Source organism: Perissodus microlepis, chromosome 23 (genome assembly GCF_051167445.1).
Source record: "Perissodus microlepis isolate ML-2025 ecotype Zambia chromosome 23, ASM5116744v1, whole genome shotgun sequence".
In the NCBI taxonomy this organism is placed as follows: Eukaryota; Metazoa; Chordata; class Actinopteri; order Cichliformes; family Cichlidae; genus Perissodus; species Perissodus microlepis.
Window position 1 is genome coordinate 32,076,599 of NC_140482.1, and position 25,741 is coordinate 32,102,339.

A 25,741-nucleotide genomic window follows, 5' to 3' on the forward strand; every position below is an offset into this window, starting at 1 on the left:
AAAAAATATGCTGTGAGAGAACAGGGAGCTCGATACTTGGCCTGATGACTGGCTTCGTTTCTTTACATAAGAATATTTCTTTTTTTTTAAAATCATTTAGTATCACATGACTTTAACTTCCATCACTAACTGGTGAGGATAAAGCCTCGCCTAACACTGACAGGAAATGACGTATTGTAATAGGCGTGGTGATGTCAGGAAAGGTGAGATTTTCAAACCTGACAGTTGTCACCGCCTCACCTGAAGCATCTCTCTGCATAGGAACGATGGCAGCAGTGAAAGTGTGCAAGTGTGTGTGTGTGTGTGTGTGTGTGTCTGTGGGGGGGGCGGGGCGTGAGGGTTGCAGTCAGAGGAGGGATCCTCTCTCACGGAGTGCAGCTGCGCAGTTCTTCCTCCAGCTTCAGCTCCTGGAGCTGCGAGCGGACAGCAGCAGAGAGAAGCATGATTCCCATCGTGTTGGTGATCCTCCTGGTTCCACGCGTGTTGTTCTCCTCGACACGTGAGTAACACCGAACTTTCGGTAACTTCAGGTAAAGCTACGTCACCTCGATCCTGTCTAAAGGAGAGTGCAGAGCAGCGCTCGAAGCAAGAGAACAAGTCCATGTTCGACTGCGTGAACAAGTTTGTTCCTCACCTGTAAAAATTTGTATTTTTAATCATAGCGATTATAAGGATTAAACTTTGGTAACTCAGAACTATCTGCAAAATAACGTTATTTAAAATTTATTAATGCAGTAAATGTGTCTGTCTGATACCTGACAGTCAGTGAGGTAATAAGAAGAAGATCATAGAGGAAATCTTACCTATGACTTTGTACTTGCTTTATGGCAAAACTGATGCCAGATAACTGTATACAGGACTGTGCAAAAGTCTTGAGCCACTCCTAATTTCCCTTTAAATCATTTTTATATTTTGCCTCCAAGAAGCCAGACATTCCTCGAGTGCTCTTGAGCAACAGTGAAGGTCTGTGAAAGTGTTTCTTTGGAGATTGGCTGCCTTTTCGCTTATGTTCGGTCCTGTCGTCAGACCTGACCATTTTCAGAGGAATGGGTTTTGTTTGTTAACACTGACCACTGAATCATGCGAGCATGAAAAGGCATCTAACCCAAGGGATGAACTATGGGATGTTGTGCCTACATATAACAGAAAACTTGGCAAATAACTAGTTTTAACTGATGTCTTTAGGCTTTTTGTCACTAGCTGCAAAAACACATCATTAGTTCCCATTCCTTTAGTTAAAAAAAAAACACCAAAATAGCACAGTCTGACGGCATAAACTGCTTTCACACCAGCATGGGTTTCACCAAGCCTCATCAGAAATGGTCTCAGTGGAAGGTTGGCTAAGAAGCAAGAGAAACGGGGAAGAAAGGCTGAGGTGTTCCAGGTTAACCAAGAACTGGACTGGAAACCAGTGGCCAGAGGTCTGACGGAGCGATGAATCCAAATTTGACATGTTTGGTTCAGATCCTCGGAGTGTCCCTCAACAAAGCAGGAGAACTGTTCCTGAAGAAAGATTAGAGAGCTCGCCAAAGAGACTTGTGCTGTGTGGATTAATGTTGTATGTCCGTGAGCTGAGGTGTGCAGTTAGAACAGTATTCATTTTTCATATTATCACAGATATATTGTTTACTGCGCTCGTAATTAGCACTGTGTTTAATTCCCGAGGATGAGAACTGCTGTGCTGTTCCTCAAACATTTTCTCTTTACATTACAGATTAAAACACTGAAGTGAAACATATGTTAGAAAGCTTATCCGCCGCCCACCTGCAGCACGGCTCATAAAACTCTACACATTAACTCAAATATCTGTGAATAAGGAGCCCGGTGGTGCCATTCAAACACAGAGAGGAGGGCTTCTCATGGGCATCAATCACAGGGGCAAACCTCACGCCTCAGACGGTCGCGGTATGGAAAAGCATTCAAGGGTTTCACCAGTAAACCGGGGTGACCTCTCTGACTGATCCTAGCGGGGCTCCATAAATCCGCTTCATTACTGGGTCATAAATATGTGCCGAGAGGCTGCTGCTTCCCACACACACACACACACACACACACACACACACACACACACACACACACACACACACGTCGGTTGTTCATATCTTGTGGGGACATCTCATTGACATAATGCATACCCTAACCCTAACCATCGAAAATGAATGCCTAACCCTAACCATAACCCTTACCCTAATCCTAACCGTATCCCAATTGTAACCCCGTCACCAAAACCACATTTTGAGTCTCAAAATGCCTTCAAACTCGTGGGGACCGGGATTTTGCTCCCCGCAACTATAGCAAACTTCCCATTTTTGGTCCCCACAAAGATATGAATACACACTCGCGCACACACACGTTTTCCCACGGCTGGCCAAAAAAATTTAGCCTCTAATGATTTCTTGTTATAAGTGCTGTGGTTTCACCTCGGGCTCAGCTGTCGGTTTGAGAAACACTCAGACAAACAGCCGCCGAGCGCTGATGTGGGATGCTGCTGAAGAAAGCGCAGTTAATTATGGTTAAACGATGACTGGGGGGGAAGCTACAAACCTCAAATCTAAATGTAGTCCTGTTAGGAAAGAGAACATTAGCAAGTTTACAGGATTTTTCACCTCCGAGGAACGTTTTGGTTAAATTATTCCACATTCATGTATAGCCGGGGGAAGAGAGAGGGACTGTTCTAAAAACCGTCAATAGATGATGTATTATATTATTTTATTAGTCAGGCCTGGATGCGAGGATCTTCTGGTTTTGTAGATAATCTTAAACAACTTTAGATTCTGGGTATTTATTCTGTCACATTCAGTAATTAGAGCATAATACTAATTAGACTTTGAGAACTTGATTATGACAGGACTTGATTATCACATGAAGCCTTCATACTGGTTTTGGCTTAAGAGGTTGTTTTGTGTCCATGTGTCTCCAACACCCAGATGTGGCGGTGATCTCCCCCCAGGATCCCTTTCTGCTGATTGGCTCTAGTCTAACGGCCACGTGCACGCTGAGCCCTGAGCTCGGCGTGCACGCCAGCACTTTATACTGGACGCTGAACGGAGCGCGCGTGTCCAGCAGCGCCTACAGTGTGGTGTCCCCCAGCGTCCTCAGCGTCACCCTTCACGGCCTCAGTGGATCCCAGCAGCGGTCCGGAGACAACCTGGTGTGCCACGGAGCGGACGGACGCGTCCTGGCTGGATCCTGCCTTTACGTGGGCAGTAAGTGGAGGGTGAACACTGACTCTGCAGATGACATTATAAATGAGCACACTTCATAATTACATGATCAGCTTTATTAGCTCAGTATTAATTTTGCAGAACTGCAATCACTGCAGAATAAACTCACTAACTCTCCTTTCTTAGTCCCAAACAGGCGATACGAACCAGGAGATGTAACTCCTGTGTCGTCCTGTAGGGGGCAAAATTCAAAGTATTCAGCTGTTATTATCCAGTCTGCCTAATCAGAAATCTTCATTTGTGCAATTTATAATAAGAATCATATTAATCATAGTTATTTTTATTAAAGTGATACTACAGGTTCATATAATTCTCATTGTTGCATTAATGTGCTGATGAAGGCAGAAATTATTATACTCATACACATACACAATATTTACATTATGAAAGTATAGTCATATATTTTCCATAATAGATGATTTTATGGGAACGAAGCCTATTTAATACTGAGAGGGAAGATTAGGAGATGGTCCAAAAACAAAGCAAAGGGTTTCAGGTTGTAATAAACATTCACTCTGACATGAATTTGAAAAACTTGCTTATATGTAAATAAGAATTTATCACTTTGGTCAGAATATCCTGAGAGATGTAACTCATAAAATCCAAATTATATAAAACATTTAAAAACGCATGTTTGTGGAAACGTTTCAGTTAAGGTTAGGAAGTGAGGTGTCAGTACATCGAAGTCAGACGTTCATGTGGTAAATCTGTAACTTTCTCAGAGATTTCTGATCTAAACGTTTTAAGATTAGTTGAGTTGATTTCAAAGTTAAATGATTTCCAGCTGAACTTTTTCTGGACAAAATTCATTTTTTTTAAGAAACCTCGATTAAAACCACATGAAGCATCAGATGGCTCACACTCACTGTGTGTGTGATTAATGCTCTCTTACTCTTTGTTCCTTCTTGATTATAATCTTTATGTCTGTCTGTGCTTTTTTTCATGCAGTATCTTTAAGGCGACATTAGTGTTTGTTTGTTCTTATTTTATTTATTATAATAGGTTGACACCTGTCTTCTTCTTCTTCTGTTTTCTGCTCCGTTTTGTCTCCAGTGCCTCCCGAGAAGCCCGTCAATCTAACTTGTTGGTCCCGAAACACGAAGGACTTGAGCTGCCGCTGGAGCCTGGGTGGTCAGGGCGAGACTCACGTCCCGACCAAATACACCCTCAAGTACAAACTGAGGTGAGTGCCTCCAGACCCGCTGTCGCAGCTTACAGGTGATTACCTCATCCCGCCGCCCTCAGGTAGACTGGAGAGTTCCGAGGATGCAAACCCCTAAAAACACCGTCTGCCTCTGTGGCGGCAAACACCAGATTCAGTCTCTGTTCTTGCGTCCAGATGGCACGGCAAAGAGAAGGAGTGTGAAAATTACAGCACGGGAAACGAGCGTTACTCCTGCTACATCCCCCGCAACATCGCCCTCTTCACTCCGTACGAGATCTGGGTGGAAGCAACCAATCAGCTGGGCTCTGCTACCTCTGACATCACCACCCTGGACATCCTCGATGTAGGTGAGTGAGAGACGTCTATCTAAAGTTAACAGAGGGTTTCAGCTCAGCTTTACGCTTCCCCCTCTCCTTTTACGTTTGTCTGCAGAGCTCCAGCGTGTGGCTCTAAGACAAACTGTCATGTTGTAAAAGTTAACCTTAGCAGATGCCCCTCATGTGACGGCTTCACATGTTCCTGGAATTTAAATTGTGGCGTTATGATTAGTGTAGCCCTCATCTGCTTGCACAGGCCTCCGGTAAACTGTCGCATTTCATAAAGCAGCCTTTGTGTTTTGGAACTCGGCATCCTCTCTCTGTGAATCCTCATTGGACGCTGAGGAACAGAAAGCGTGGAGGCTGTGAGTGGGCTGGAGGCGAAGGAGGAGCGCCGCCGTGTGTGATGCGTTGCGCTGCCAGAATACCAGAAACAATGAGTTCTGCCGGCTCCGTTTCCCTCTTCATCTTGAGCCGAACAAAGAGACACGTCAGTCGACACACAGTGAGCGATGTCTCAAGCGGAAGGTTACAAATGGGAAGCATTTTTAACGAGTGTTCCCTCTCGTGCTGCCATCCTCTTTGCCTTCATCTTCCTCCCCTTCAAAGCACTCGAGCCACTTTGTTTTATTTCTGACTGATTGAGGGGACGACGTGCTCTCGCAGGAACTACAGACTGACCTAAACTGAAGCGCACACACTAAATGAACAGCACCAGGTTTTTAATTTAGCATTTTAATAGCATTTAACTATTAAAATGATAAATTAGGAAACCTCTGAACATGACAGCAAGTAGTCTTCCTATAACGTGGTATCACTTAGAAATTGTCCTAATCACACACATTTTTGTAATCAGCTGGTCCAAAAAATCATACCAGGGTACACGTTAATGACTCATTCGCACTACAGTAAAAAAAAACAAAACAAAACAAAACATGGAAAACTACCTGTGATTAGTAAAAATCTCTGGTTGCAGCAACCAGTTGCAGGTTGTCTTCTTTCTGATAGAAGTGTGCAGGTTTGCAGATAAGTGCTGTGTAACTTCTAACTGGAGACAGATGCCAACAAGTCACAGTGAATGAATAATGAGCACGAGTCTTTGAAGTAGGGAGTCCACTCAACTGGTCACCAGCTGGTTGTGTTCTGGTTATTTTCCTGTTTGAAAGCAAAGCTGCAAAAGATCACCGTCCTGCAGAAACCACATTTATAATGTGGAGGAATTTCTGAATTTCTCGGATCTCAGATGGGAATTTCTGTCTGTAAATGGCAGCAAATTTAGGCGATTATTTTTGGTATGATTTTCTCTGATTAAATTGAAAGTGGCATCTATACGCCGTTAGTTAAAAAAATTATTACCTATTAGTAATCTCCGTCTCTTCCACAGTGTGGGTTTTGTCCAGTATTTTTCCCCTCAACCCAATCAGTCTCTCGATGGTCGCCCCTCCCTGAGCCTGGTTCTGCTGGAGGTTTCTTCCTGCTAAAAGGGAGTTTTTCCTTCCCACTGTCTCCAAGTCTTTGCTCACAGGGGTTCATCTGATTGTCTTGAGGCGACTGATGTGATTTGGAAATAAAAATGAATCTGAGTTGCTCCATGTTAACACAATTTTTCATGTAAATGCCAGTTTGAGCAGACTACATCTTGCACGCCATCACAGTCATTTTATTTAAGCTGTGGTCGTAAGCTGTTGTTTTCTCCAGTGCAAGAATGGCTTCTTTCATTTGGGGTTATTACTACAGAAAAAATAAAGGCAAATGATGTTGAAACCTGCTGTTTCTGACAGGCAGCCAATCGGAAGAAGGGTGGCTGAAATGGTGAGGTATGTCTCAGAGAGAGGATGACGTGAGGTGCTGCACCAGGTCCTGGTATCAGATAAATTACGATTAGTATGAACACAAGCTTGCTGTAATGGAGTTCAAAGATATAAATATGAAGTTGGATAATATTTGGTCCCCATTAAATATTTATTTGCACTGCTTTTCCTTCCACATGACAGCTATTTATTTAGTTCATCTGTACCGTGGAAATTCCCTGTGAAGCTTCAGCTCTTGCTTTGATCGTGTGCTAAAGCAGACCAAGGATGAGGCCAAATATAGTAAATACTCTAAAGCTGCACGTAAGAGTGTTTATGATTTAAGAAGCAGCCTCCGAGTAGTTTCATTCATTTCATCTCTTACTGGTCATCCCTGCCTTGTTGGACTTTACACCTGCTGCATGCAAACCCTTTAATAGATGTCCCTTGTGTGTGCAGTGACCACAGACCCTCCCGCCAACGTGCAGGTCAATCGCATCGGCGAGCTCGAGGACCAGCTGACGGTCCGCTGGGCCATCCCCCCCGAGCTCAAGGACATCCTGTTTCAGGCCAAATATCAGATACGCTACCGACTGGAGGACAGCGCTGACTGGAAGGTGGTCCGCACACAAACCCGCAGACTCGCCTACACACACTTTCTCTGTAGCTACTGTGGAAACGTGTGAGCAATGATGAACGTGAAGCTTCTTGCTTCGCTGTAAAACAAATCTTCTCCTTGCTGTCGTTAGCGATCTATAGCTTCTAAGTGTTGAAGCTCGGTTTTGATCCAAAAGTGCACAAAATGTTCCTCCTTAAACTCTCTTTGATGTTTTCTAACCAAAGCTCCTTACTGTTTCTCTGCTTTGTATGTTTCTCTGTTGAATGAGAAGATGCAAACACAGTAATATTTATTGAATACGAAGTCACCAGTATCCAGAGGAGATTCAGGATGAAAGCAGAGCAAACAAAAGTTTCAGACGCTAAAAATAATGTGGGGAGGCGTTCAGAGCTAAGACCGTGAAATTAAAAATGATTAATTAACTTTATATAAGAGGCAGTCAGGAGAAAATAGCAGAGCCAAAATCACATCGTTATCTCCTGTTGAAGGAGTGTGCAGCGTGCTTCTTGGTACAGCTGCAGTTTTCAGGTACAGTTGGTGAATTTGTCTCAGGTCTTCTGTGGATTTGAGATCGGGGCTCGTAGCATGTGCTGCAGGACTGATCATGTATGACTCTAGCCTTAAGTTTAAGCTCAGTGTCATGTTGCAGAATGGATCTGAGCACTTTCAGGTCAGAAGTCCTCATTTTCATTCAGATCAAAGCAGGTGAAATGGATTCACGGTGGATTACTGTCCCTGACAGTGACACTGATATCCGGCGTTGAGGCATTTATGGCCTTTCTGCTTTTCCTCCACCAGCTGTCAAAACTGTCTCCTTACAAACTCTGTTTCTTTCTGACCTCTCCATCAGTTGGTGGATGATGTCGGCAACCTGACATCGTGCCGCCTCGCAGGCCTCCAGCCTGGGACCGTCTATTTTGTCCAGGTGAGGTGCAACCCAGTGGGCATCTTTGGCTCGAGGAAGGCCGGCATTTGGAGCGACTGGAGCCATCCAACCGCCGCCTCCACGCCCAGCAGTGGTAGGAACTTGAAATACAGTAGACGCCATCTCCAAGTAAAAGCTATCAGCCTGGATGTAGCAAACATTCGTCACTAAAGTCCTTCCTGTCCCTGACTGTCTCTTTGCTTAAATGGCCTTTAAATGCTTCCCAAGCGTCTGTGATGCCCACAAATCTTGACCGTTCTTTCCGTTCTCTCCAATAATCAACCTTTCATTGCTAATTAAAAGCCAAAAAAAGAACAATGTGTCCTCCTTCCCGATCCAACATCCTGAACAAGGAGATTCAAACCGCATGTGGCCTAAAAGGAACCAAACATCAATAGGCTACGTACCTTGATAGGGATCTCCAGACGGAGGATTAGAGGGAACTGCGGAGAGCCGCGGGGACGTTTGATAGATTTTTGTCGTCGGCTTCAAACATTGATCAAGTTAAAAAGCGGCATGTCTGTCAGCGGCGCACACAGGGCCTATAAAGCCTGAGTGGAAGCAGGTTTGGGAGCTGGAGGAGCAGATAATGAGTTACATAGGTTATGTGGTCATTACTTCCCAGGGGGAGGAAGTCGTTATCGGGCTCTGTTGTTTGCAATAAAGAATTGATGGTGGCAGATGACAACAGCCCTCTCCCAGAAACCGAGTGTCGCTTCCACAAACATACGGCGTCACAATGAAACTAAAGTTCTGTTTGGATTTTCGGTTTTGCAGTGTTGAGCAACGATAGAGTAACTTTGTTTGTTTTTATCACGCAATCAGACAGATTAGGTACAAGAAGATGGAAAGCGTATTTTAATGTCTTTGATTGAGGAGAAAAAATAGGAATTGAAGCTTTTGTCTGCAGCAACGACTGTTTTGAACGAGTTTTCCCGCCTGTGAGAGTCAACCCTTCCGAAGGCAGCGTCTCAATTCAACCCTGCTCCGTTTGATTGTCTAATGAAGACCTGAAAAGAACTCCAAACTTATACGAATCATTCCAAATATTCACAGAGCAGTCGGGTCAGGAACATGCTTCATTTTCTTTAATACATAACTTCTTCTGATATTTAAAAAGTCACACCTGTGCTCACACTTCACCTGCGCATCTTCTCACTTCCTTTGTCTCCCCCCGCCCCGTCTCCTCCCAGAGCAGCTGCAGAGCGGCTCGTGCGACCCTAAGAGCGGCGAGCAGAACTCCACGCTGCGGCGGGAACTCAAGCAGTTCTTCGGCTGGGTCCGCAAGCACGCCTACGGCTGCGGCGGCATGTCGATGAAACTGTACGATCAGTGGAGGGTGTGGCTGCAGAAATCGCAGAAAACGCGCAAGCAGGTAGGTAAGCGCGGCTGTGTCCGCGGCCCGAGCTGAATTTCTGACCCTGCCTTTGCTTCATCATATGGTCGGCATCTTTGCAAACACAAAAAGGGGAAGGATTTCTCTTGAACTTGCTCTGTGAAGTTTCAGTCTGTACTTTATGATCGGGTAAAATGTGCGGTTTAGACTTTACAGGCCCAGAGGTGGAAGCATGAAAGTAGACACGCTCTCAGTCGAGCACTCTGATTTTATTACATATTTAATGAGTGGACTTCTCATCTTTATCTGATGGCCACAACAAAGAGAAATGAACACGTAAATGTAATTAACAGCCTTCGGTAATGTGTTCCTTTTGTGTTTTGTTTTCTCTTGGCGCGAGCGTTCCCCTTTCACAGAAATAACTCGGCCCAAATGGCACGCAGAGCCTCCAGATCTGCTGTGTTTGTGAGTCTCTGTGAGGAGTTCACGTCCTCTGACGCTCAGTCCTTGAACTTGAAGAAACCTTCGGTCTGCCTGACTCGATTAGCTCAGAGGTGCCTGGATTTTTTTTTTTTGTGCTTTATAGGGGACAAGCTGTCGTCTGAATAATGTCTTTGTCCGCAAAGTGTGACAGCTTCCCATTGATTACCTCGAGAGAAAGGCAGCGAGAGGCAACACGGTGAATAAGAACGAGGAGAAAAGCGGCAGTCACACGGAGAAATGTGACGATTAGTGGAGGTGGCTTTTTTTTTCCTAGTGGAATGATCCCAGTAAGAACCATCTGCTTTTGTCTTTTCAGATTCTGCAAGAAGATAATTCATAGCACAGAAACTCGGCGTGACTGTGGCATTTAATTCAAGACGCACATCGAGAAAGCTTGACAGATGACTGGTCCACAGGGTCCCCGCAGTGTTGAGAGGTCCAACTCCCGTCCAAGGGACGCTGCAGAGGCTGTGCGCTCACACACTCTTGATTTTAAAAGGCCCGAGTGGGAGATAACCGAGACAAAGCAGCCTTTCATTCAGTCTGTCTGCTAGATCTGTTAGCAATAACAAAAAATATTAACGCCTTCAAAAACTGCAAATTTATACTCGAAAAAAGTTCAAACTGCTTCGTGTTTAACAGAATGTAAGATAAACACGTCTCTGGAAGTGAAAGTTTGCGGCATGTCACCAGATCAGCTCAAATGTCATTTAGCTTATTGCACATTTAAGTGAATATTTTATCTATTTTTACTGTGTGTGATGTAAAGTGTACAAACACCAGCTGGTTATTAGTTAAGAGCAAAACTTGTCTTGTAAAGCGTCTTTATTTAAAAATACAATCCAAACAAAGAGAGCGTCTCCAAAACGATCACACCTTCTGAATATTTTATATACACATTTCATTACAGCGCCAGCAGAGTTCTTTCTTTGAGCCCTGAAGTAACACAAACGCATGCCTGCAGACAAACACTCACACAGGATGGATGTTAAAGGCCCTCCGGGAGGAATAAGACTGCAGCGGCAAGCTGGGTGGAGCTGGGTGGAGCCGGGTGGAGGGGGAGGGGATCGATAAGTGCAGCTCATAGTGTCCGAGACAGAGGCTACCTCCTGGGAGCGAGCTGTCAGTCGCACTCCTCTGAGTCATACTTGAAATCCTGCATGATCTCACTCAGAGCCTCTTTGTTCTGGATGATCCTGGGCAACGAAGCAACACACACACACACTTTTATTTGTGCTGGTTTGATATGGAACAGTTACAAAGATTATCGGATCAATTAGAAGAAGAACTGAGCCTCTCAGCAGCGAGCTGATGGGAAGCGAGCACAGTAAACTGAGGGGCTGTAATGGCAGCTCTTACTTATGCTTGATCTCCTGAATCTGTTCTTGACAGCTCTGGTCCTCCGGCTGATCCTGGGCCTGCTGCTTGGCCAGCTGCAGCTTAGCCGTCTGTTGAGAGGGCACATCAGATAAGATTTATGCAAACCACTCATCAGCAGAGGATGGAGGAAAGGCGGATGATTAACCCGGAGATAATGGGAGCTTTATAACATTACTGGAAGAAAGGGAGCTGGATTATAGAGGAATGTAAACCTTTATACAAAAGAACAAAGCAGCATCTCTGAACACCAGATGTACCGAAGTCTGTGAGAATGTGGGAAGCACTGAGGTGGTCAAATTTGTCCAACACTCTGTAATACTGCCCGTAATTAAAAGGAACTTCAATGTTTCATATGTGAAATGACAGTAAAATTATATTTATCTACAAATACCTGCAGGTAGGCACACTCGAATAAGGAAACACAGATCTATAGTGTTTAAATAACTTTAATAGTGCATGACTTCAGGTATTACACAGGAAAGGAGAGAAATTATTCTGCAAGTGATTTTAAGTATGGTGTCATTCAAAATTAAGTTTGCCTTTTCTCCTTCATTATAGGTCACATCATGGTATTTATTTTGCTGTAAGCTGGTAAGGAAGCACAGTTCTTTTGATTTATAGTGGTATAACAAAACGATCATTTAATAACCAAACATCCAGCCTAGATAGACGTCAACATTTTTAATAATAATAATAAAGATTTAAAAAAGGTCAAGAGGCTCGTTACAGTAGCTCAAACTGGTGGAGGTGAAGCTTCCAGCTACAGCAGGCTGCATCTGCACAGCTGTCAATCAAAGCGGCCACTCCCCTAACTTAAATCACTATGGTAACATTATTATGGAGGGGTTTTTGTGCTGGGCATTTTACCTCGGGATGAAGGACTTGCTTGTGCAATAATCATGTTTTCATTCTGCTTTAAAGAAAGGTTTTTGGTTTCTGTAGCTAATTTTCCCCTTCACGCTAAAAAAGAAAAAATCACTACATATATCTTTAAACAGTGTGTTGATTTAAAGTGATACTAAAGCTTACAGGCTGGTCACTTTGAATGACCGGTGGAGGCTGACGGATGGCAGCTCACTGCTGGATTTCATCCCAGCAAACTAGACTTGTGTTTGTGGTGCTGTGCCTTTTTGAAGCAATTTAACTCATAGCAGATGATTCTGTTTACTTTTAATACAATTTTAATACAAAGTAAATCGAAAAAGTGTGTCCTCCAGTTTTGACGGTGATGGAAATATGCGTCCACAGGCCGACTGCTGGCACCACCGTGTGGTGACCATCTCCACATCTTCACAGCAAGTCTTGAGAAACACCAGTGACCCGATCATTCCTCCTTTTCAAATCTCTCTCTTAGCATAGAGAGTGTATGTGTGTGAGAGGTGGACAGGGGAAGAAATGATGATAAATCAACCTCAAAAGATCCAGGTCTCAAATATGAACTCTCAAACATATCCCTCCAGAAGTTTTTCTCACATCGGTGATGTAAACTGGAGGATTTATAACAAACTGCTGCCCTACAAATGATTTCTGACACTCAACAATGATGGTGGGGAAATCTGCTTTCAGCTGAAGAACGATTAAGAAATGATTTTCGTTTAAAGCAAAAACTCTGCCTCCTTGTGGTGAATCAGTAGAATTGCATCCAGTTTTGGAAAAAGTTCTGAAACATTATCTGTCAGGTACGGTTTAACACCACATTATTAAACAACACAAATTCCTCTTTGACAACTGCTCAACTTTTCTGGTCAGTCATTTATAATCTTCTTTAATCTATATATTTATAGTTTTGCTTTCTAGCACAAACCGTTTTAGATGTTCTGAACGAGTGCAAACAACGTGTGTGTCTTTGTGTTCAGAGCAGGTACTATAAGGCATGCTGTCGGCGGCTCGCTAAAGTAAAATACATATTTATGTTTAACAAATGGTCAGAAGTGAGTGGAAAGTGCTGCTTTCTGACAAAGAGAATAACACAGCCTTGTTGCCTTTACTGTGATCATGTTTACCGGCATCCATAGTTTCTTGCCAAAGGCCCGTTCAAGAAATCTCTCATCACCACACAGACATATATTATATTTTAGATTCCCCTCAACTTTGCCTCGGTCTAAAAAGTGACCCATGCAGAAAGTGCTTACATACCATTTCAAGTTTCTCCTTCTCTTTGTTCTGCAATTTCTCAATGTGCTCGGAGAGGTCTGGTCTGTCAAACTCGTCGTGCAGCCTGCCCTTGATCTCCAGCACTTCCTTAGAGATGCCGCAGAACGCCTGCGTTATCTCATGGACCAGCTGCCTGTAGTGGTCAAAGTCATAATGGGGCCCTGTCCTCAAGTAGGCCTCGTGTCCCCTGGAAAACATTCAGCAGCCATCACAAAAACAACAGAGGGGGGAGGGGTGGGAACGCAATTAGTCATTTAATACAGATTCCTCTTGTTTGTGTACATGATGTAATCACTGGAGACAGGACTGTGTGTGTTTAACAGCATTATCACGAGATTCAAACATACTCTTCAAAGAGCCGGTAGGTTTCGACCCGCTCGGACTGAAGATGATAAAATCTCTGGATCAGGGCTTTAAAGTCTGAAGGCACCTGGAGAAACGAGACAGGTCACCAAAATGAAAATATATTAAAACATCAGGTCGCAGGAGACTCACTGGATGTATTTTTAATCACACTGAACTCAGACTGGATTACAAATCTGAAGCTACACTTTCTCATTGCAACATATCAGGTGACCCAGAATCCTTCCGTAGTTTTGCAGCAATAGGTGTAGCCTTCTGGGGGATTCCCATGATGCACTGAGTGTTTCTTCTTCACTTACTGTGTATTTATACACGTCTTTGCATTGAATCATTATTTATTATTAATGTCTGGCTCTCTTCTATAACTTGTCTTCTGTCCTGTCCGGTCATGGCAGATGGCCACCCCTTCCTGAGCCTGGTTCTGCCGGAGGTTTCTTCCTGTTAAAAGGGGTTCTCTCCTTCCCACTGTCACCAAGTGCTTGCTCATAGGGGTAACATTCGTGTAACTAACATATTAAATCGTGACCACTCAACATGGTATAAATACCAAATAACAAAAGTTTAGTTTTTCTCACAAACACCGATGGAAAGCTTGAATTTTAACTAATATCTTGGCTGTTTTAAATACTCATTAATATGTAACATGAAAAAAAAGATCAAAATTACTGAACCAGTTTTGAATGAAGTCATGTTGCTGTTTTTTTTCTGTTAATGGTTTCTACCGGAGCGAACTAAACAGAAAAAGTCCTGCTTCACTGACTCAGACAGCAGCGCGAATGCTTCAGCATCACTAGCTGGAGGTTCCCGAATTACCATTAGCTTAGTTAGCTTAGCACATGTGTTAGCTTTAAAGTTGGGCTTTTGCGAAGTTAAACTGTGAAATAAGAAACTCACCATGGCTGTAACACACCCGGAATGACTCTCCACTTTTTATAATGGCACCGTGTTTACACTTTATAAGCCCAACACGCCGCTTTCCTCCTGTATGTGAATCAGCAACCTGACCCGGAAATGAAGAACATGCGGTTGTAAATGGCTGATTTCCAAAATAAAAGCCCTTGAACTTGTCGGTTGCACAAAAAAGAGACTTTCTTTCTTTATTTTTATTAAACCCCTCCTCACATAAAAGTGAAGACGCACATAAACAAAGCAGGAGGTCAATTACACACCAGAAAGAAAACAAACAAAAGAAATAAATAGATAAAACAACTAATTACATATGTCCAAACGCAGATACAATTTCTTTACAAAATTTAGTAAGTTCGCACTGTACTGTAATTTGGTTGGAATTATAGAACTTCGCCATCTTATAAACATTTGGGGTCAACCTGATATATACAGTAAAAAAGTAATTGCCCCTTTCTAAATTAACTGTAATTAACTACGTTTTTGGAAAGCGAAGTTTAATTACACTGTCACACCAAGGCCTGATTATTGTCAGACCTGCTGAATCAAGAAATCGCTAAATAGAAGCTGTCTAACAACGTGAAGCAGGCTAAAAGATCTAAACAAACAGCTGAGAAACAAAGTCACTGACACCTATCAGTCTGGAAAGGATTACAGAGACATTTCTAAGGCTCTGGGACTCCAATGAACCACAGTGAGATCCATTATTCACACATGGAGAAACTGCAGACAGTGCTGAACCTTCCCAGGAGTGGCCAGCCCACCAAAATTCACCCAGGAGGTCACAGAAGAACCAAAACATCTGGCTCTGTTAAGGTCAGAGGTCATGACTCAACAATAAGAAAGACACTGGGAAAAAATGGCCTCCAATACCAATTAAATGTTTGATGTCAGTTACTACTGACATCAATGGTGGCACAAGCAGTTATTACCTGAAGCTGGCAATGTTTTTTCACACAGGGCAGGTAGGTCTGAAATTTGTAAACTAATAAATCAAGAAGGGGCAAATACTTTTTTCACAGCACTGCATATAAATAAGAATCTGCATCTTGTTTAAGCTGTTTTCAGAAGCCATCATCCTGCATTCAGCCATCTTTATCAACTTAAATCGACCCACTTCTCCATCTACAGCACAATTTGCAGCATTTTATATTCACAAGTAGCTTCTTTATCTCCAATAAATGATATATATTTTTGTGGCACCACATCTGATATTCTTATGACTAGTTGTTTATTAATAAATGGAAATGTCCCATGTATGTTTTATTATTATAAACAAAAAAATCTGTAATGTTAAAAGACGTAAAGCAAAAGGAACAACGTATTCTGTGTGTGTGTAGATATATATACTTATATGTAAAGTAGTAGTGTAATTTCTGGGTAGCTGTAAGGTGAGCAAGGCCAGTAAAACACTTTATATGAAACCTCCGCCTGCCGGGGTGGAGGTAGGGGAGGCTGCAGACGCCGGAGTACCGTGAGGTGATGTCGTTTTGCCGAGACTGTGGCAGTTTTATTTTGAAAAGCCTGATGTTCTCAAACCAATTAAACGACCCTTCCTGTTAAAGGTGCTGTTCTTCGGCACAAATCCCCCGGGAAGGTGCTTTGCCAGGGCGGAGTCACTCCTAAAAATTTGAGCAGAGTGGCACGTGCGTGGACTCCGTGTTTGTGGGGTTTGGTATTTTCGGGGGGAGAGGTCGCAGAGCTGCTCCCGTGCGGTCTCCCTCCGCCGCTCATTGGTCGGCTGAGCATCTTCAGCACCGCGCAGGCTGAACAGCGACGCACAGCCACGCAGCCTTCTTCAGCGGAGGACGGCGCGGTGCACGCGGCGCGGTTACTATGACACCGTTTCTCTTATTTTTCTTATTTTGATCCTTCGGCGCTCTTTCGCTCTGCACTGCGAGGATTTGATGCCCGGGGTCTGGAGGCTTTGATCGGGAATTGCCCTCCGGGTGGTGGCTGGGAGGAGGCTGGTTACCCCACCGCTGATGCTCGGACTCCCGGCTTGTTCCACCGGGCTTCCCTCCGGTCGAGTGGCCAGGCATGACGGACCCTAACGACCTCGCTCAGGTTACCGGCAGCAGCACCAGCAGCAGCAGCAGCATCTCATGCACGGTTCAGCACCGCCAAACACCGCCGCCCGATCCTCGGGTCCCCCTGCCGGTGTCCCAGCGTCCGCCGGTCCCCCGACGCCTGTTGTGACATGACAGCTCGGGGCAGAAAGGCGAGGATCAAAGGTTACGGGCAGGGACTGCAGCAGGAGCGCGGATGGATCGCATCCTCCGGGAGAAACTGACCGCTGGGGTTTAGAGGAGAGGATGCAATCATCCCTGCATCTAAAATTCACGTGACACTCGATTTATCTGCTCCCTTGTTTCTGCTTCGGATCCTCCGGAGGTCAGCGCGCAGGGTCAGCCCCAGAGCAGCGGGCAGATGTGCTCGCACATCAGCAGGGCGGGTGTCTGCGTTACCGGGTACCCTCCCGGGCCTGCAGCGTGGTAGCACCCACCTTTGCCTTATAATCTCATCGGATGCACAGCCTCGCGGTGTCGGTGGAGTCCCGGCCAGCTGTGCTGTTTCCCGGCCTGTCAGGCTCACTTAGCCGCCGCTGACCGCCACCTCCACCCGCACAGCCATGGGTTGCATCCAGAGCATCGCCTGTAACAAGTCACGCATCAAACGAGAGAGCATCGTGGTGTGCGACCTGTCCGCCACCATAGACCACTGCCCCACGGTCATCGAGGAGAGTTCGCCCATAGTGCTTCGGTACAAGACGCCCTATTTCAAAGCGTCTGCGCGCATTGTGATGCCTCCAGTCCCGCGCAACGAGACCTGGGTGGTGGGCTGGATCCAGGCGTGCACCCATATGGAATTTTACAACACCTACGGAGACGTCGGCATGTGAGTTCACACCTCTGTAACCTGAGTCCCAGTTACACGCGCGTGACAGGATTTCAGATGCAGGAAAACGGGAGCGCGTGCGTGACGGCGCGCCTCCGTGCACCCTAATAACTATAACGCGTTCGTGCCCGAGCTGCACGCGCTCGGGGAGCATTTGTGCACGCAGCAGGTTAACGGAGCTCGTCAGCCTCCTTCATTCAAACGCCCACCGACAGATTCTGTTCCTGTGACTCTGGCACCTAAATAGAAAAGCTGCTATTAGAGGAGCTAAACAACAGTTGCTGCTCTCACACTCAAATTGTGCCCACGGAGACATGTCCTCCCCCACACCCCCACCTCACACACACACAAACGCGTTATGTCTGGAGGGCATATGCGAGGGGGTGTTTAATCCTGCTGGGTGCAGGGGTGTGGGTGGTGCATGCACGGGTGAGAGGATGGGGTTTAGGTTGTCATCGGATTGGTCACATGGCATGGTAAATAGATGGGGGGCCTCCAGATGACAAAGCTGTTGATTACAACAAAGGGATGATGATGATGATAATCCACTGGCACACTAAACATCATAGCTTTTCTTTCTTTCTAGACAATTTGGCCCAACAAAGAGAAATTTCTTGTAATAAAATAGATTTTAAAAAGCAAAACGGCTTAATGAAAAACAGTATCACATAACTAAAAGCTTGGTATGGTAGAAATATAAATATATATATATATATATAAAAGAATCCGCAGCCAATCAAAAAACAAGCAAAGCAAAAACAAAAAGCAAATTGGGTGGTTGTTACATTTACAAAAGTCTAACTTGTAATTTGAACAAATTAATTTCATGTTCCTATGGTGAACATAATTAAATTATGTAGGATCTGCATGAAATTCAACAACTTAATTTGTTCTTGTTCAGATGACCTGATCAAATCTAATAAGAGTGGTTAGTTGCCTGGACTCACGAAATTCACAAGATGACACGAGATTTCAAACCACAGGAAAATCACTGGAGTTATAAGAGGCAAACAACCATACACACACCACGTGTATGTTATTGCTATTTATTGTGGTCTAAGCTGTCAAGTCTTGATTGGTGGTGCGGTGGTTAGCGCCGTTGTCTCACAGCAAGAAGGTCCTGGGTTCGAATCCAGCTAAACTGAAAAAAAAAAAAAAAAAAAAAAAGAGCATGTCGGATTTACTTAAGTGAACAGTGGTTGCACACAATTGCTTTGGCAGAAACTTAAACAACCAAGTTAAATCAACACAACTTATTCATATTCAATACACCCGTGCAGTTTGTGTTGATAAAACGTGAGTGAAACTTGTTTAAATGAATTAAGTTTAGCTCTTGGAATATTTTAATCCTTTGCAGTTTTGTCACTTTATTCCAACACTATTCAATAACGTTTACCCCAATACTACTTGGTCACTTAAATAATTAAATTTGTCTTCATATTACATAATGTTCAACAAAGTCTAGAGTCTGGTTAACATAAAAATCAAATGGATTTACAACCACTACCATCCTCCTATCTTTATCCAGGTTGCAGGGGGGGCTGGGGCATAACCCAGAAATGATAGGGTAAGAGGCAGGGTACACCCTGGATAGCTCACCAGTCTATCACATACAGACAAACAACTATTTTCTCTCAAATTCAAACTTTAGGGTAATTTGGAATCACCAATTAACCTAACTTTAATAACCGCATGACTTTTAACTGCGTGAGGAAGCCAGAGTACTCAGATGGAACCCACTGTAAACTAGCCAGATTGTGGATTTGAACCCATGCTCTCGCTGTGAGGCAACAGCACTAACCACCACGCAACCAAGCTGTCAATCGAGGCTTAACAAAAGTAGGAAAAGCTATGATTTCAAGGCTTGATTCAGAATTTTCCATGCGTTTTTGTCCTTGACAGTTTAAACCGCAATAAATAGTGATAGCATACATGTGGTGTGTGTAGTTGTCTGCCTTTTAAAACTCCAGTGATTTTCCTGCAGTTTGAAATCTTGTGTGATCTTGTGCATTTCTTGAGTCCAGCCAACTAACCATTCTTACTAGATTGTATCAAATTACTAGGGGTGGGGGGAAAAATCGATACTGTGTAGTATCGTGATATTTTGTTTGCTAATAATGTATCGATACAGGGACAGCAGAAATTGATATTTTGTTACAAAAAACATTTTTGTGGACTGGACTCTGACTTCAGAGCATGTTGATCAGCTCCTTTTTCTGAGCAAGAATCCTGACATTCCTTCACTGTCCAAATGTGTTTAACTTTTTTTTTTTGGCAGCAATAAACATGTTTTATTGTAATTAAGTTTAAAACTTTTTTATTTAATGTAAAATTATATTTTGTTTTAATTTACTTTCAAATTCTTCAGTTGCTGAATGGGCTGCATAGTTTTCATAAATTGCATAGTTCAGAATAGCTATAATTGTACCAGATGGTTGCATTCAGTTAAGTTGGACTAGACTGTAATACAAACCGTTCAGTTTGTCAACAATAAAACTGACTGAAATGAGAGACTGAGTGTGAGACTTTGATATTAGATAAAATGAATATTGATAAAGTTTACCTTTATGTACAGAATCTGAATATCGCAAAATATTTTTAAAAAATTGCAATAATATTGTATCGTGCGTTAAGTATTGTGATAATATCATATCGAGGGATGTATGGTGATTCCCACCTCTACAAATTACACGTTAGAATTTTGTAAATGTAACAACCACCCAATTTAATTTTTTCAGTGTAGTATGCAGTGAATTCTCTGTGGGGACTCTATTTCCTCCCACAGTTAAGTCATGCAGTTATTGGGGTTACGTTAATTGGTTAAAAGAATTCTCTCCATGTTAGCCCTGCAATAGACTGGTGAAGATGGATGGAAGTTGTTATAAATCTGTTAACCAGACTCTAAACTTTGTTGTACATTATGTAATATGAAGATAACGTGTAGTTTTTAAAGTAACCAAATAGTATTGGGATAAAAAGTTATTGAATAGTGTTGGAATAAAATGAGAAAATTGTGAAGGATAAAAATATTTCAAGAGCTGAAATTACTTCATCTAAACATGTTTTAATCACATTTTATCAACACAAACTGCACGGGTGTATTGAATATGAATAACTTGTGTTGATTTAACTTGTTGTTGTTGTTTAAGTTGCTGCCAAAGCAAAACATCTATGTTCAACCAGTTTCCACACTGTTGAATTAAGTAAATCCAACATGTTCTTTTTTTCAGTGTAGGAAAAACAGTCGCCACAGCACCACAACTGGATCTAGTCATGCTGGTATCATTAGCAAACTAACAGACACGTTACACGTGTTCCCGGAGTCCATTAAGGGGCAGCTAAGCTAACAGGGATCAAATGCGTTTGTTGGGGACTACTTTCATCGGTGGATTTGGTGCCATGTTTATACACGTCATACACAGCAACAGTGGCTTAACTTGTGTTTTTAATAAGTTTGAACGTCAGTTAAAATCTATGAAACATCTTTTGAATGAATGTTGGAGTTACCCAGAGATCTCTTGGTTCCTGTCTTCCTCCAGGTCCAGCTGGGAGCTGCCTCAGCTCCGTGAAGGCCTGGTCCGGGCCATCAGCGACTCAGATGGCGTGAGCTACCCTTGGTACGGAAACACGACAGAGACAGTCACCATAGTCGGCCCCACGTCCAAGCCGTCCCGCTTCATCGTCAGCATGAATGACAATTTTTACCCCAGCGTTACCTGGGCTGTGCCGGTCAGCGAATCTAACACGCCTTTACTGATGAACATCAAAAGAGACCAGAGTTTCACCACCTGGCTGGTGGCGCTCAACACCACATCCAGGGAAAAGATCCTGCTCCACACCATCAAGTGGAGGATGAGGGTTGACATCGCAGTGGACCCGTCCCTGCCTCTGGGTTCTAGGGCCAGGCTGGTGGGCCGGGTGCACCAGGACCAGCCGCGGGTGCTGACTCGAATGGAGCCCATCCCTCTTAACGCCATGGGGAGGCCCAACGCCAACGATGCCCAGGTTCTGATGTGGAGGCCGAGGAGAGGCCCTCCGGTTGTTGTCATACCACCCAAGTAGAACACCACGTGCATCTGATTGGCCGTTTTTGGACATCATATCATATCAGGCCAATTCTGCTAACAGGATAATCAGATGAGACGCAAAAGCAGACAAAAATGATATTTATAAGCAGGCTGAGAATTGCATTACGTGCTGATGACCTCATCAGAGTTGCAGTGCTTTGAATCTTGAGGGGACAACCGCCTTAATTCCCCACCGCTGCCTTTGACGATTAGAAAGTTTGTTAGTCCCTGCTTCTGGTGCCGTTGGGCCGCCGGGTGTGCAGGCATGCACTCCGGCCCTGCACAACAGAGGGAAGACTTGTCTGAAGCTTGAACATCTGCGCTGGGATGTAATTGATACCTGTGCTGTAGCTACTCAGGCCCTGGAAGAAGTGACGGAGCTTAAATACAATTGACAAAGGTTTTCGCGGCCTTAAAGACAGCATACTCGTGGCCTGCTCTGTTCTGTACGCTTAAGTGCTGTGTAAGAGTTTAAGCGAGGAAAGTTGTTAGAGTTTGCATTGCATTCACGTCCAGTGAGAACGCCGTTGCTGTGGGGTTTCTTCTTCATCGTGGACGCAGACAAGTAGAATCTCACCGGGATGACGTGAGCGTGCAAACGCGTGTATCTGTTTGTGCTTGTGTGCTTTCTATAATGGAGCCCAGGGTCGGGTCCAGGCGTGCTGCTGTGTCACACCGGACTGCCTCACACACACACACACAAGGCCTCGTTTGTAAAGCCGAAACATTGTAGGGTCATTTCTTTTCTTTGTGTTTTAAAGATTGTCACATGCAAACACAGAGCTACCTTGTTTTTGACATATCAGAGGAAAAGCAGAAATAACACTTTGGTTTCAGTCACATACACACAGACATGACTGAAGCCCTGCAGCAGGACTATTTCCCCCTCCTGCAATCGCACGTGGCCAGTTCGTCCGAGCTGCAGAGCTTCTCCCTCCCTGCCTTTTTAAAAGCCAGAGATGCCTGTGTTGATGACAGCCTGCTACAGTCAAACATGGTTTTATCATTTGAAGAACGTACTGATGCCAAGCTCCACTCATGTAAGACTGAGATCACACCAAAACATAGTTTCTTCTGAGTTAGCCCTGGCAGCGTGCAGCCCTGCAGTTAGAAGGTAATCTGCTGAAGCGCAGCAACGTTTCAGCTGTCGTCAACGTACCTGCTCATCCAGATTTGGGATATCAAACTAACGCCTGTTAAATCTCACTCATCTGAGGGTTACAGGATTGTTCTTTTCTTTTTTGAAATATCTAGAAAAAATGTATGACGGTTCATCTTCAGGGTGACGAAAAAAGTTTCGTCCATTCAAAAATTGTTCATTCAGCAGTTAGCAAAATATACAAACACGTGACGGTGTGAGAGGAAGTGTTTGCTTCGCAGCGTCTCTGGTGGTCTGTCGTGATGTGTGTGTCAGAAGGTTCGCGGCTGAAAATGAAAGCCAGTATGTGCTGTTTTCCTACGAGCTCACAGCTTCAGCGTAGTTCACTGTTGGGCTGTTGTGTTTTGGCTCGTAGCCTTCATCGTGGTCGTAAAACATCACACACTTGGCTGAGATTGTGCGTTTTGTATTTTTTTTCTATTTCACATCTGCATCATTTAATCTGTAATATGTTTTATGATGACCCCGATGAAGGCTGCGAGCCACAAATGCGCTTGTCTAGCCTTACAGTTACTCTGTATACTGTCGGTGCTGCGGGAGGTTTGATCTCTTCAGGCTTTTTCCTCTCCTCCATGCACCTTAGAAGGAGGTGAAACAGTGCCCCAAACCAGAAACCTCTACGCTGCTTCTGATGATTTTCCAGGCGGTGCATTTGCTGTAGATCTGCTCATCCGGCCTCAGTGGGACTGAAAAAAAGAAAAAAGGCTTCTGCTGAACTGGTCCAGATGAGACAGAGATGAAGAGAGATGGATGATGTAACCACATTATCTTGCCGATGCTGCTCATTACTCTTGGTGCGAACCGAACAAGCCTTCACATACACACACACACACACACACCTCATATAGAACAACAACAGAGCCAGGATCACCAGGAAGGACTGTTCTGCCGGCCTACTGCAAACCCTAACACACACTAACCGCACAGCGATGTGGACAAAGAGATAGTTTAACACCCTGATTATTGTAGCCATGACACAGGGGCAGTTTGTGAGCCCACGCCGACAATCACGAACAGCACTTCCGATGGGACAACTTAGAAGGTGATCGTTATTGGACTGAAACTTTGCGCAGAGAACTGATGCTTTTATAGTGGGGAACTTTTTTCCCCCCACATGCCCCGATTAAAATAACGTGTTAATTAAAAATACATTTTTACTTCACCGTGAGGGTCACACAGTCTGCCGTCAAAGTGCATCCGGGCCTCAAGTGTCTTTTACAGTTAACAGCTGTGCCTGTGGGCTCGGAGCAGAGCGCTGCACGGCCCTTCGTGTGAATCTGACTTGTTATTCCTACTTGTCCTGCCGGTCGACGTTAGATTGTCTGAAAGCGACAGGCTGACGGTGTTTTACAGTGTTTTAATGTGGAGGACGTACAGTCCTTTCTCTCAGACTGTCTGGCTTTTGCATGCAGTGTTTTTAAACTCATTAAAACAAATGCCAAAAATAAAGTGTGAACTTGGTCCTCTTTGTCGCTCCACAGCCCAGGTACAGTGTAACATTTTTACATGGGTATAAGAGGCTGCAAGACTTTTCCCCCACGGTACATTCACAGACTGTAGGTAAAAGATGGACGAGCTGGCTCTGTAGCTGCATTCTCTGTAACCACCAGCAGGAGGCGACTTTAGTGATTATAAGATACTTGTATAGAAATCTACTGGAAAAACAACCTTTCAGCACTTTTCCAGATGGGTTTATAACTTCTGATCATAGTTTCACATCTTATTGAACACAAATTGATTTTTATTTGGTGAATTATTAGTCAGGATCTTAAAGCATTTATCTTTTTAACTGCGTTAGAAAAAAGCTGCTCTAGTTTCTAAATAGCAATAACTCCTACCGAGCAATCAGTGGTCACTGTCGACCTCTCTGACTTTTTATTAGTGCTGTTCACATGTGTAGAGCACATCTTTGCTAGACAAAGAAAAATTGAATGCTTCATAAGGGAACACTTCCAGCCCGACTAAGATTTGGGAACATGAAGCTTAGGGTCAATTTTCAATAGCAAGTAGGGCTGCCACAAACGATTATTTTGATAGTCACCGATTATTTGTGCGATTAGTCGACTAATCAGATCATGCATCCATCGGACGTAAAACGTACATCTTATTGCACCAGCACGCATCTGCTTGAAAAGTTTAAGGTATGTGCTAACTAAAAATAAAGACAAGATGATAGTTTATTAAATTTTTAATGAAATTTGCAGACTGTCTCAGTGGAGTTTAATAAACTCAGCCGTCTGCTCCTTGCTATCTAAAATATAACAGGACGCTGGTGTAAATTCTCTACCATCTCACTCTTCTGTTTAATCAGTTGTCTGCTTGACGTTTATTCAGCTGTGTTAAAACTATAACTTTAATCTCAGCCAAACCGATTTACTCAGGAAAAATAAAACACTGAAAAAAGCAAACCAATAACATTTTTAAGCTATCTAAGTAACTTATATATCATGTTTAACCTGAGTAGTGAAAGACCGCGGGGGGGTTGAAAATGATGTGCTGGGAGTTCGCTGTTCTCGCCGGCTCTAGTGAGCCTTCACCTCCCGGTCATCTATTGAGCTGGTGGGTAGCAGACGTCTCTGAAAATGTCAGAGCACTTTTGCAAATATGTGATGTCTTGATAAATTGAGCAGATATTTGAAGTTTACACAGCTACATCCTCGCCGGAAAATATCTTAAAAGTTTATTTTGTGACCCGGAAAGACTAATATTAAAATTAAGTCGCTGCCGTCATTGTTAGAAACTGGAATTGGCTGGATAGAATTCTGGGATAGGTTTAGGGATGGGTACCAGTATCCGGTGCCATTATGGCACCAGTTCTGACATAAACTGTAGTAACCAGACCGAAAAGCAGCGCACATTTCGGTGCTTTTTTTCCCTGAGATGTCATACACTTTGGATTCTAGCCAATCATTTTACCTTACCAAGAATAGTAGGCGGGCCCAGATACGTACGTTC

At 43.8% G+C, this 25,741-nt stretch overlaps 3 protein-coding genes across 3 annotated transcripts; 2 read left to right on the forward strand and 1 right to left on the reverse strand.

Annotated features, from left to right (window-relative positions):
* The first annotated feature begins 337 nt into the window (after positions 1-337).
* Positions 338-10,533, forward strand: crlf1b (cytokine receptor-like factor 1b). The gene is made up of 8 exons (XM_084920625.1): positions 338-499; positions 2,928-3,206; positions 4,278-4,407; positions 4,564-4,736; positions 6,956-7,113; positions 7,966-8,134; positions 9,234-9,415; positions 10,176-10,533. The coding sequence occupies exons 1-8, from the start codon at positions 442-444 to the stop codon at positions 10,197-10,199; spliced, it is 1,173 nt and encodes a 390-aa protein (XP_084776751.1). The 5' UTR covers positions 338-441; the 3' UTR covers positions 10,200-10,533.
* A 133-nt stretch (positions 10,534-10,666) lies between these two features.
* Positions 10,667-14,757, reverse strand: rex1bd (required for excision 1-B domain containing). Its single transcript, XM_084920628.1, has 5 exons — positions 14,651-14,757; positions 13,741-13,823; positions 13,376-13,580; positions 11,219-11,307; positions 10,667-11,055 (listed from the first exon to the last, which is right to left on the reverse strand). Exons 1-5 carry the CDS (start codon positions 14,651-14,653, stop codon positions 10,983-10,985), a joined length of 453 nt encoding a protein of 150 aa, XP_084776754.1. The 5' UTR covers positions 14,654-14,757; the 3' UTR covers positions 10,667-10,982.
* A 1,514-nt stretch (positions 14,758-16,271) lies between these two features.
* Positions 16,272-24,246, forward strand: fam78bb (family with sequence similarity 78 member Bb). The gene is made up of 2 exons (XM_084920627.1): positions 16,272-17,560; positions 21,100-24,246. The coding sequence occupies exons 1-2, from the start codon at positions 17,295-17,297 to the stop codon at positions 21,620-21,622; spliced, it is 789 nt and encodes a 262-aa protein (XP_084776753.1). The 5' UTR covers positions 16,272-17,294; the 3' UTR covers positions 21,623-24,246.
* The last annotated feature ends 1,495 nt before the right edge of the window (positions 24,247-25,741 follow it).